Source organism: Symphalangus syndactylus, chromosome 14 (genome assembly GCF_028878055.3).
Source record: "Symphalangus syndactylus isolate Jambi chromosome 14, NHGRI_mSymSyn1-v2.1_pri, whole genome shotgun sequence".
NCBI classification, from domain to species: Eukaryota; Metazoa; Chordata; class Mammalia; order Primates; family Hylobatidae; genus Symphalangus; species Symphalangus syndactylus.
In genome coordinates, this window is record NC_072436.2 from 56779827 (window position 1) to 56793490 (window position 13664).

At 39.0% G+C, this 13664-nt stretch overlaps 1 protein-coding gene across 1 annotated transcript in view; it reads right to left on the reverse strand.

Moving 5' to 3' along the window:
- The window catches only part of LOC129462644 (EF-hand domain-containing family member C2-like), a 154248-nt gene that overhangs the window by 75977 nt on the left and 64607 nt on the right, over positions 1-13664 (reverse strand). The window contains exons 10-12 of the mRNA XM_055242783.2: positions 12993-13104; positions 12459-12599; positions 6344-6512 (exon numbers count right to left, since the gene is read on the reverse strand). Of these exons, the coding sequence (XP_055098758.1) occupies positions 6344-6512; positions 12459-12599; positions 12993-13104 (422 nt within the window). The remainder of the gene's footprint in view (positions 1-6343; positions 6513-12458; positions 12600-12992; positions 13105-13664) is intronic.

Sequence of the window (13664 nt, forward strand, 5' to 3'; positions counted from 1 at the left end):
ACTCACTGTCTCATGCCCTTTACTTTTCTGTCTTCCAGCCCACATCCTCCCCTCTCAGACTCACTCCTCCAGCTTCCCAGCATGCCCCCAACTTCCTTCAAGGGAAAAATTAACTTTTCCTTTTCAAATGCTGTAACAAATATGATCGACCCACCTTTTTTTTAAAAAAATAGTGCTTATCACTCGTACTGTAAGCCATTACAAGTCTGTTTTTCAAGGACAAAGACTGTCTTATTAACCATTATCTAATATAATACTTTTTACATTGTAAGTATTCAATAAATGTTTATGGAAAATTGTTATGAGATCTGTATTGATTGGAATTTGCACTCAGAATTCTATGCATAAATAGAATAGTCTAGTAGACTAAAGATAGGATCAAATTACAGAATTAAAAGTTACCGAAGTTGATTGCCTGGTCACTGAAGAAACTGATTTATGATCTGTCAGCAGAAGCATGTCTGTGGATATCAGCTAGTGAAAGGTGGACTTTTTAAGAAACAATAAACCCTTGGAGAGGTCTTTGATAACTAAAATCATTACCCCAGGGAGGTACACAGGAGAATAAACCATGTCCTCTGTCACAACCCTAAGCAGAGAAGTCTTCCCTTGCAGGGTCTCCTATGCTGAAAATCATTCTTTCCTTGTGTTCTCCTCAGTGAGCCGAGATTGCGCCACTGCACTCCAGCCTGGGCAACAGAGCGAGACTCCGTCTCAAAAAAAAAAAATAAATAAAAAAAAAATAAACCAAGTATTTCTGATTTGCAGAGGCAAAAAGTGCTTTTCTCTGCTCCTTTCTCAGGCTGTACAAGAATCCGGGCTGAGAAAGGATGGCACCAAGATTCCTAGGCTTGAGGCCCCATGTGAGACGGTGTGCAGCAGTTTGGAAGGCTCACCCCAGAACAACCTGAGCAAAGCAGCCAGGTCTGCATGGCTGTTTTCTCTGTACCCAGTTTCCTGGCTTCAGACAGACCTCATATAGTGTGGGGGAAAGCTATGCTTTGTCAACCATCTTCTCTGGTATATAATTGGATTTATACGTAACAAATAGATTTGGTAGCCCCTCTCACACAAAAAGCCGTAACATTTCAGATACTCGAAATATCACTGAAACAACTGAGGAAGGTCTAACTTCAGGAAAAGGAATATTACTGTAAATTTAACTTCTTGGAATTTATAAGTGTATATGTTAACTGTGGGTTTTTCACACTTTCAATATGCCTTTTTTTTTCACCTAAATCTAGTGTTCTGGAGATCTCATCAATTGAGAATATAATCTACTCAATAAAATTTTTAGACTAGCAGTTCACAAAGTTTATTTTATATAAAAGTCCCCTGGGGAGCTTGTTAAATATACAGAATCCAGAGTCCAATCCCCAGAGATATGGGGTGATTCAGTAGTTAGCTCACATCTCCAGAAACCTGCATTATTAATAAGCACCCCAGAAGATTCTGATAAGGTGGTCCCCTGGGCATACTTTGAGAAGCAATGCAAATGTTTTCAGATATTTCCCTATTAACTACTTTTCGAGCTTCCCAGAATATTCTTTTTTATCACAATACTCCAGCTGACCACCTACTTATACCTCCTGCATCAATTCTAAGGTCACACTCAATGTAGCTCTATATAGACTTGTACTCTTGGATGGCTGTTTTAAAAATGTGTTTATTCCCATTGTCCCCAAACAAATTATAAGTTCCTAGGTCCAGAAGCCATGTCTTAACTTTTTCTACATACAGCCCAGAGTTATCTAAAATCGTTATCTCAAATTCTTCTCCCAATTTCTTTTGAATCCATTTCCATTAGGTTTGCTCTACCTGAACTGCTCTTGTAGAGGTCAACAATGATCTCCACAATGCCAATTCCAATGCTTAATTTTTTGTGCCTATCTAACTTAACCAATCAGCAGCAATTGGCACAAATGATCACTCCTTCAGTGTTACTCTTGCTTCACTGGCTTCCGGGATCCAGCATTCTCTTGCTTTTGCTCCTACCTCCTTGTTTGCTCCTTTTTAGTCTCCTATGTTGGTTCCTCCTTTTTTCCCCAAGCTCCTAATTGGGGATGTTCCAGAGTTTATTCCTTCGTCACGCTCTGCTCTAGGTATACTCACTCCCTTGGTGATCTCATCCAATCTCAAAGGCTTTAATACAATTTGGTATCATGGCTTTAAAAACCATCTACATGCTGATGGCATCCACATTCACCTATCTTCTGAACCCTATACTCACTCACACACGTATCCAACGGCCTACTTGGTATTGCCACTTGATATCTAATAGACATCCCAAACTTAACTGGTTCTAAAACTGAACTTCTACTCCTGTCCCGAAACCTACCCTATCTCCAGTCTTTCTCATCTCAGTGGATGGCAACTCCACCCTTCCAGTTGCTCAAGCCCAAATTTTGAGAGTCATCTTAACTCACTTGTTTCATACTTCATATCCAGTTTGTCAGGGAATCCCACTGGCCCTACCCTCAAAGTAATTCCAGGATCCACTAATTAATTTCATCATTTCCACTGCACTCACCCAGATCTGAGCAACCAAACTTTTCTCTTGGACTACTGCAGTAGCTTCTTACCCAGTCTTAATTTCCACCATTGCCATCTATAGTCTGCTCTCAACACTACACTGGAATGATTCTTTTAAGAAGAAAATCAGCTCAAGTCACTTCTCTGCTCAAATTTTCTAATGGCCCCCTTATCACTTAAAGTCAAAAGCGTCCTTAAACAGTCTGTAGAGCTCTGTGTACCCAGGCCCCCATACACTCTCATCTCCTTTCTGTGTGCTCTGCTCTTTACTCATCTACTCCATCCATGTCAGCCTCCCGGATGCTCCTTGCACATCCCAAGCACACTTCTTGCTCTGGGCCTTTACACCAACTGTTCCTTTTGCCTGGAGCACATTTCTTCTCCTCAGTAAAGTCCATCAAGCCCACACTACTTAAAATTGCAAACAGGAATGTTCCTCAGCCTCATACTCCCAATCTGCCTTTATTCTTTCCACAGCAACTTAATACCTTCTTTATTTTTTTCATAGTACTTAACATCTTGTAAATACTTCATAATTTACTTATGTATTAATTGATGGTCCACCTCCCAGAATTAGAATATAAGTTCCACGATGGCAGGCCTTGGTGTCTATTTTGTTCACTGACGTATCACAAACACCCAGAACACTGCTTGGCACACAGCAGGGATTCAAGAACTAGTTGTTCACTAAGATAATGAATGGCTCATCCAGGGCTATACACCCTGAAAGCCTCAAACATATCTAGAGCTATAGAGTCTTATGATTGGAAGACACATGAAGGCTTATTTTTATTAATGGGGAAACATTTTTCAAAGAAGGGAAAAATGGAGACAGCAGATGGGCAATATCTGTAACAAGACAGAGATGAAGATTAAACCATGAATTTTTGGATGCTATATGGTTATGACTGGCACAAGTCTGGTATAATAACCCTCCTGGTGAGAAGACATCTGTCTCTTCTATCCATGATTAAGAACTGGATGAGTGAACATTTATTCTATTTGCTCACTTCATCCATTCCTTCTCTTCTTAGACAAACTACTGATCCCCAAATATATAGCCAGCACCACTAATTCTTATGGAAGCAATAAAGCTGGCCCCTGCCCTCAAGGAGCTCTTGGTCTAAGAGGAGACCACAAATTACATAAACAAGTCATTAAGATGCACTGTTATATGTATAGGTATAGGTTCTGTCAAAAGACAGGTAAATTCCAGAAGTCAGATTTCCCTGGGTTCAGTTCCTAGTTCAGCTAAAAATTAGCTGTGTGACCTTGAGGAAGTTGCATGGCTTCTCTGAGCCTCAGTTTTCTCATGTAAAAAATGGGTACAATAACATTATCTACTTTCCAAGGATTTGATGATTACATTAGATTAAGTATTGTAACATAGCACATAGCAACCATTAATGGCTTATTATGAGTAATCAGTAATAGTAGCAATATTATTATTAGAGATATAATCAACAGAGTACTGTGGGCACACAAAGAACAGAGTAACCAACTCAGCCTGGTGCAGCAAGAAAGATATTATCCTGGTTCTCCCTCCTCAGACTAGACAATCTGCCCGGCAGGCTACCGCAGCGATATCTACCCAGATAATAAAGAAGATCTTTATATCCATCAAAAGCTCATATGCTTTAACCTGAAACGATTCCCTTCAATGACTCACAGATCAGTGTTAACCTCATAACAATAGCACCAAGTACATTTTCAATAGCAACATATATAATCAATGTGTCATGTACAATTTCATGTCTCAATTCACAGTTTATTTGTATTTTAAAAAACTATTCTTTGTATGTTTTGTGAAATCATCTTCCTTAGGTTCTTACAGTTTTGAAACCTTGGGTTATTCAAACTCATGTATAAGTCTCCAGCTGAATGTGCTAGTTACTACGGAAACACCGTCCCTGTGTGATAAGAGCTTGAGGAATGTGTATTCCTGGCACAGATTGAGCAGTGGACAGAAAGAACAAAATGAGAGACATTTGTGCCTATACTACCATTCTCCAGCCACGACAACATGACAAGAACATGGAATACCATCTACAGTCAGTGTTCTGTGGGCAAGTTTACCCAGTGTAGACAGAAAGAGGCACTAAGTCAACTACTCACAAAGAATGGTTTTCCCCTGGGTTCCAGAAGCAACACCCTGGATAATATTTCATCTTGTTTACTTATAAGAAAAATTCCCTCTCCTTTTACAATAGGCACATTCTTCCTGCCCACCTCCTTTGGGTGGTTGTCCTTAAAAACAGCAGTTAGCAATCAAAAGTCCTACCCTGGAACCTCCCCTAAACACTGTTCTCGATAAGGGAGGACAGAGTATAAGCTGGCAACCCTCTTATGTGATAAAAATCAGTGGTTCTCAAACACTGGTGTGTCTCAGAATCCACTGGAAGACTTGAGAAAATTCAGAATGTTGGGCCCCTTCCCCAGAGCTTTTATCTCAGTCAGTCTGGGGGCTGGGGGCGGGGGGCGGGGGGAGGAACCAAAATTAGCATTTCTAAAAAGTACAGGGACCATTCCTGAGAACCATCAAATCTAAAACTTAAAAATAGAACCCTAAAATCCTTAAAAGATTATTTCTAGAAAGACAAAAGGACATCATGTCATAGCAAAGGCAGACTTTAAGACATTCTATATAATTCTTAATTGATGTTTACCATTTTTATAGATATAAGACAACTGCTGTTCTCTCTCCTTCAAATGTGGTACAATAGCACCTGACCCCAATCAATTTTATGAAATTCCGGATGTCTTTTTCTTCTCCTTCTCCTAGACTTACCACGTTCCCTTTATCACTGTTTCTCCCCAGGATCTCCTGATCCATTATTTCCCTCACACAGGACTGTAACCCTTAGCCCACATCCTATTCAAGCATCTACAGTGTTTCCCCACCACTTTTCCCCTGACTTCTTTCTCCAGGGCCTGCTCTCCCTGCAGAAGCAAAAAGTAGCCGAGGGCAGTGTCTACACTCTACATGCATGATTTACAGGCAGGTTTTTCTCCACGCCTATTAGGAATACTTCTGAAAGTCCATCATTTAAAATTATATTCAGCCAAGTGAGAAGTCTATGGTTACTGAACTCAACCAACCTATCAAGTGAAAACAACATTAATCACCAAATAACATTTTTAAAAACACGTATAAACCCTTGAAATCTCTATAGCAGGGGTTGGCAAACCACAGTCAGTGAGCCAAATCTACCAGGCCACCTGTTTTTATATGACTTTTGAGATAAGAATGGTTTTTGCATTTTGAAACGGTTGGCAAAATCAAAATACGAGTAATATTTTCTGATACGTAAAAATTATATGAAACTTGAATGTCATTGTCCATAAAAAAAGTCTTACTGGAACACAGTCACACAATCATTTACATTCTGTCTGTGGTGCTTTCGCCCTACAAAGGCAGATCTCAGTGGTTGTGACAGACACGGTATGGCCCACAAAGCCAAAAATATTTCCTATTTAAGAAAGATTTCCCTTTAAGAAAGAGCTGGATAACTCCTACTCTACATCTTTCCTATTTTCGAGAGGCAAATATATAGATAGATATGGAAAGGCAACATATATTGGAGATAATATTACTTTAGGGGCCTCCAGATGATACTTACTAAAATAAGCACTCAAGTAAGAACCTGTTAATACGTGCATGTTAATCAACCTCATTCAAAGCCTATAATAATGTCTCCCTGGACTTGCAATTAGATGAGCTGCGTGACATCTGTTTTGTCATAAGAACTATGTTATAAACCCCAAACACATTTGGGAAAGATCAGACTAAAATCATGGTTCCCTCAAGCACCTGTCTTTTTCCATAAACTTCTTGAAGTTCCTCCGATGAGGTGTGGGCCTGAGGTCTATGCAGTTACGGAGAGAATCCTCCTCAGAACCAAAACCGTTGTAAGGTGGAAATTTCCTTTCTATTTTTGGAGGAGGAGAAGGACGCTTGCACGAAACCGAAGTAAAGTTCTCTACAACAAAACAAAGGCACACAAAACATCAATATTTTTTTTTTGCCCTGATTATGGCTATTTTGAAAGGTTTGCTATGTTTTCAAGATGAACATGGAGACCTTTGTAGACTCTTTTAAACTCTTTCAAACAAAACATAGCAAAATCCTGTGAGAGTACTTTTCAATCATGTTTACAAAAACCATGGAACTCACTTAATAATCACCATTGGTTCAAAAGTAAAAAAAAAAAAAAAAAAACTATGTCAAATAAGTAAACGTTTATATTTTGTCATCACATTCCCATTTCTGAATATTTTTTGTTCTCCTCTGGTTTTTCCAATAATATGAAAATTCACACTTGAAATTTATGCCACTCATTCCATATTTTAACCTGTAATTTAGCCCTCTCCTATCTCAGTCAACACTCACTAATAAAATTCTTTTCCAAACAGGACTTACTCCTGACTATTCACCTTTATCCTTCCCCATCCACCATCTCCTCCTACTGCACCCTCTATTTGAGTACCCTCCATTGCCTCCAAAGCAACTCCAGGTCATAGTACTTCCCCATGTAGTTCAAAAAACAAACACCAAAACAAAACTTTCCTCTCACCAGCCACGGCCCCAGGTAGCTTTTGTCAAGCCCAAGAAAAGACTACAATTGCACTCAAATGCAATGAAGCAAACAAAACAGAAAGAGAAAAAACTTTTAAAATAGCCAACTGCCTACTCTCTCCAAGGGAGTGCTACGCGGTAAATACTGTTGATTTTATTTATATACTTATCATCTGTGAGGAAAGAGAGGTGGAGAGAGAGCTGGTAACATATTTGTAATAGACTAGAAGCTTTCAGGTACTCATTTGCGAGGCTGTACAATCTCAGAAGCAACCGTGCTCTCCAGAGCAAAGAACATATTGACCTGATCTATCCAAGTCACTGTTTGTCCCCAACATAAATGGCAAAAAAAGATGCCAGATCTTTCCTAAAACAAAACAAAACAAACTCCCACAGAATCTATTTTCTATTTCTTCACCAAGCTTCAGTATGACATAGGTGTTTTCAATCATGAATGAAAGGAGTTCTACATAAGCAAATATTTCCTTTTCCACTGTCAAAGTTCCCACAGAGGAAGAGTACAAATTTTAGTGCACACCTCCAGAAGAGAAAGTGGAGATCAATTTTTCATCCAAGACAACCTAACTCTTAATATTAAAGTCGTTGTTTGGTTTTTGTTTTGTTTTTTAACTGATGATCAAAAGGCTAAGGGCTTGAGGTCATTTCTAACTCTTGTTGAAAACATTTTCAGCTTTCATATTTCCTTAGAATTCCTAGCAGCCTTTGTGTGAAATTTCCCCAAAAACAATCCCCAAAAGAGTATTGTTACATCCTAACAGAGACTGCTTACAGCAGACATGTTTATAAAGGTGACTCAGTGAAAGGGGGAGCCAGTCTGCCAGTACAAGTGACTTGTGAGCTTCAACTATTGCTATTTTTATGGTGATTAAAGAAAAGTCTTGGAAATAAAGAGGAGAGTTCAAATCTTGGAACTGGGCAGAATTGTGGTAGACTCTATCATTGCTAACCATGACATCTAACGCACCACTGTTTGGTCTTTCATTTCAGGAAGAACATCATAGCCATGGCAGGAGAGCTCTATGTGATTTAAAAATCTGGGCCTGAGCAGTTTCTTAAAACAGGAGACATACACATACAACTCTACATACCAATCTCAGCAGTCTAACCAAAAGAGGACACATATTGAATCTCAAAGTAATTAGGACCGCATTCTACACTTCCCCTCAGAATTACGGGGCTTATAACACACTGTTGTTTTCTCAACCACATAATTTTTGCAACAAATTTAAGTAACAAAAGAACCAATTTAGAGCTTTCCTCTGCACGCACAGTGCCATCTAGTGTATAAAAGCTGAGAACTTTTCCACTCCATCATGCCTGAGTTTTATACCACCACATACATCTTTTTCGAAACTCTGGCTCCAGACCCAACTTTAAATCCTATTTATCTGAGTAATTTGCATACATTCACAAAGCTCTGGACTCACAGCTGAATGACAAGTTTCCTCACTTTGGTTTTCCATCATCCCAGCATCCTGCATGTTTTAGGTGTTCAAAAATATTCATTGAATAAATGAAAATCTATACATTTTTGTACAAAGCATCTTCCCCAATGTCTCAAGTTGGCATTCTGCTAGATCCTGAGACAGATATGTCTTTTCATTATCTGATTCCTCTAATTCCAAGTGACTTGTCAAAACATATATATATTATCTCGAATGCCCATCCATGGTTGACTAGATTCCAACAAATTGGCAGACAGATGATACGTATTGCAAAGGAGTCCTAATGCTTCTTCGTGGTGATTTTCTATTCACCTTCTCAGTGGGAAAGACTCCTGGGAAAAGCCTTTAGTTACCTCAAAGTTCACTGCTTATGTTCTAGTAGCCTAGAGATGAATACAGGTTTTGGGAGGCTGGAAGCCTAAATAATTTGGGCAAAGTTCTTCTAGACAAAGAATGTCAAATTACTAAGACAAAGGCCTTTGATTGGGACCCCTGGAAAGGAAGACCTCTAAAGATTATGCTTCATTAGCTTCAAGGTAAATCCACTTGTGCTTGTATTCAATACCACGTCAAATGATTTCAATGAAACCTAAATTCGTGAATCACATCATGTTAGAGCTATAAAATCTTTAAGAATCCTCCCATCTCAACCATCTTCATTTTATAGGGGAAGCAAAATAAACAAAATTGTTAGGTCCATCAGGGCCATGTGATGAGACCAGAAGCCAATTCTATCCTATTGGTGCAATTTTAAGGGTCCAATTCACTCAAATAATCATTAAACACTCATCTTAAATGTCCTGCTGTTCCTGAAAATTCAGATGGCCAGAAATGACTCCACAAAATTAAAGGTGCTTTAAGATTTTTGTTCAATCTAAGCATAGCCCAATAAGTGTTCAAAACCAATGAGAATGAACAATCTTGTTACTAGTTTCATTGTCCCAGCTACTAAGAAAAAATAAGAAAGTCCACTGATAGACAAATAATAACCTAAAGCAGAAATTCCTACGTAAGAACAGTTTACATTTGATCCCTGTCCTTTTAGTGAAAGAGACACCTGCTGGAACCCTTAGAGCCTTTTTCAACCTTCATGCTATAGGAAAGATCAACAGACCTCCCTCTGCCGGACCGTGTTCATTCACATAAAATAATGAGGGAGTGACATGCTACAGCCTGGCAGGCAACCCAGGGCCAGCAGGATGGCTAAACCGCCTGATGGAGGGGGTCACACTGCACTATTAAAGAGAAGAAATCTATGGAATCACCTTCTCCTTAGAATCCTTAAATGTATGAAGGAATCATCTTAAGAGATTGAGTTTTACACAGGAGCTCAAATGTCTCTTGGAATTCTAGCAAGCCCTCCACTTCTACATAAATAGAAAGGTTATCCGTGTACCTTTCTTGGGACTGTGGCCAACTCCTCCTCTGTCTGCCGTTTTTTTATCCCCCAAAGTATGTTGGGGTATCATTACACAGGAGAAGGTACTAGAGCACCAAGGTGGCATACTGCGTTAGAAATCTCCCCCGACTTCCTGCTAGAAAGGCCCCTAGCTGTGTTGCTGGTGCTTGTCAGATCCTTCCTGCGTGCTGCACAGTGGAGATACCCACGTTTTCTACTGAACACAATTATTGACAAGGGAGGAAATGTGACCACAACTATTGACAGAACCACAATTATTGATGGGACTTTGTCCTGGTTTGGGTTTTAAGGATACCAAAACATAACGTGTGTAATTTGGTCAATTTAAAAAATTGCTGAGACCAGATGAACTATAAATAAAATTAAAATGGCAGAAATAACTGTATCTAAGTAACATTAAGGATATTAATTTAACCTTACCAAAAAATCAGGAAAAGCAAATGCAAAGATTATCAGAGAATACTGATTCATTCTCCCCTCCACCTCAACATAATTTCTAGTCTTTACTTACATTAAGTATACTGTTGTAACTCAAGAAATGTTGTGTAATAATAGTGTCTGTTAAATGGGATATTTTAACATGTTATGAGAAATATAAAAAGTCAATGTGACTATGAAATGCATCATAATTTTGCATTTGTATAATTTTGTTTAAATGCATAATGCTCATGCTGTATTAGCTTTAAAGGCAGACTACTTTTTTTTTTACATAATACAATTAGTCCACAGAGTGAACAAAAGAAGTGAACAGAAAGAAATTAAGCACAAGGACTCGACTGAAATGGACCATAGGACATTTGAAGCTGATACATTTACCCAAGATGGCTCGATTTGGAGCACACCAGGGAATTCACACTGCCTCGAAAAATCTTCTAGAGAAGCCGTTAAGACCCTAACAACATAGTAAGTCCCACCAGTAGGACGTTCATTTTCTCAAATGCAACTTTCGTATTCTCACCAAGCTGACAGACAAACATCAACCAAAAGTTAGACTTTATGTTTAAGGAATCATATAATGCTTTGGAACACTTACCACATCCTTTATATTAAGGTAATCATCAGGTGAAATTAAGGTTTTTGGTGACTCATCTTAATATATACATATAAATTTTCATTCTACACTAAAGACTTACGGATTCCAAACAGGCATCTACATTTATTAAAGGCCAAATTCTTTTCCCATAGTCTAGGGGCCACCAGCAGCTTCTCTATAGCAGCTGCCACCTGCACATTCCTGGCTGCTTCTTGTCCACAGTCCCCAAGGCAAATATGCCCAACTGTGTCCACTGAAGGGGACTAATTTTAGAAAATAAAATAAAAAGAGGCCACCAATTTGGCCCCAGTAGGGCCCGTACATTTTGACTAATCTGGCATGCAGATGCAGTGCAACAAATTCCCCTAATGAACCTAAGAGTAAAACTGAAAGCCTTTTTCACTCTAACCCCCTTGTGTACTTGATGTGCCTTCTCTCACAATATAAAGATTCCTAGAAGGCCAGGAATACTACAAAATGCAGACAACAAGACACATAACATGGCTTCATCTCATTCTAGTGACAAAGCACCTTGTCTTTTAAGAAGCTGCGGTTGCACCTGGCTTCCATCTCGCCCCTCGGGGAAGTGTGTTCATATGAATACTCCAAGGTTCAGAAAGAAGTACAGGACTAAGTACCCACTATCCCAACTCCAGTCCCAAACTGGGAGGTCAGCAAGTCCCATCAATTCCTAGCAGCGGCAGGTACCTGGAGCCTCAGGTAGAGGGGAGTTTAACAAATGAGGGTTTATGCTTTAGGGTTCACGTCACGTCCTCCACCAGCTTCCAAGACACTCATAACACGGTGTCACACGCTGCAGGTCTCAGTTGCCCTTCCAGCCTAGAAACCTCTTACACAACTCTATCTCCTAAGTCTACTACAGTGACCTACATACAGTAGGTGCTTAATCAATTGCTCATTTTCATTCTGAGCTGAACTAACCTTATTGGAATGGAGTTAATATCTGAGAAGAGAGAAGCTTAAAACCTGGCTGAGCCTCACCAGGAAAGGTAGAGCAAACTAGCAGAAGAGAATTCCCTCAATAACTCAATTAGGTATATCCATTGTGGTAAGAAGAATTAAGTGAAAAGAAAAGTATTCAGATTTCCATTTCAATTGCTAAACCAAAACATTTGCCCCCCAAGCATCAGGCAGACAAGTTCAAATCTTGGCTCACTCTTTGCTCACTGCATAACCTTGGACAAATGAGCGCCCTTTAAGCCTCGGTTTCTTTCACCTCTAAAATGGGGATAATGAGCCTATCCATAGAGAATTGTTAGGAATATATAAGACAACAAACGGCTGGAAGATAGCAAATGCACAATAAGTGGTAGCTATTATGAGCCTAGCATTTGAAACTCCAAAGTAAAATCTTAATTAGGGAACAATTTAATTTAAAAAATATTTTTAATTAACATATGTATCACTTACCAATTCCATATTTAGACTTATAATAAGACTTTGTAAATTCATCACAGTCATAAAGGAGCACTTTTCTTCCCCACACATTGATGGTGACTCCTAGGGACAGGTCACTATCTTTGTAAAACTCTTGGTCTATTTTTCCTAGCTAATAAAGACAAAGGAACATAGCATTGGCACCATGGACCCTCCAAAGAACCAAGAACCCCTTCCCAGAGAAAAAAAGGAAATTAAAGATAAAACTTCAATCTTTAATAAGTAAATTTTAAAAATCAAATAAAAAGGCAACCAGTTGATGTTAATATTCTAAAGTATTATTTTAGCACTGTAGTATTATACTTACAAACTGCAATGCATTGCATATATTTATATAGACATTTCAGCATGTTTATTACTGATAAATAGCAGTACAATGCATACATTTATGTATTCATCGATTTCATTCACAATCTCACAAGAGAAGAGTACGTAACTCGCCCCACTGTTCAGGTTCCAAAAGAGGTCACACTAGAAACAGGTAACAAAATATGAGGTTCCTTCCCTTATATCTATCGAACAGGTAGCTACCCGCTTGGTTCTTTATAAAGTCACCATATGAATTGGGAACTGCTCGATCTGTTACCTGGCCTGGTTGGTAGACTCTAGGTGGGCAATTCTGGAAGACAAAATCAAAACAAGATGTAGGATTTAATCCACTCCCTTTCTTACTATAACCCCAGGGCTGGCATAGAGGTGGCACTCAATGAATATTTGTTGAATGAATGAATAAAATGAATTAACTGATGTTGGCATGCTGTAAATGTCAGGTTTCTCATTATTATTTTGTATTTAGCCTATTTTTCAAAGCCATTCTAAAAGCAGGTTTTTCTGGCACCTCCTGGTTGCCTGCTATGCGTATCCCAGGGCTCCCTCTGGGACAAATTGTGCCTCCCCTGCCTCCTAGCAAACGCAGTAGGGCTTCCAGCAGTGGGCTCAGAGAATCTGGGAAAGCCTCCCGGTGAGGACTGAATGGCCAGCAGTTATTTGCCTCGGAAATTAGCATTATGGTCACTTTTCCATATGCACTAAGAAGACACTTTATCCAAATAAGAAAGAAAATATAACATAGAGCTTTTGAAAAAGCCTTTATGTTTTTAAGTGTCCTTATAGGTGTTTACAGGTCGTTAGACGACATTTTTTTTGTTTTTTTTTTTTTTTTACTATGTTATGACATTT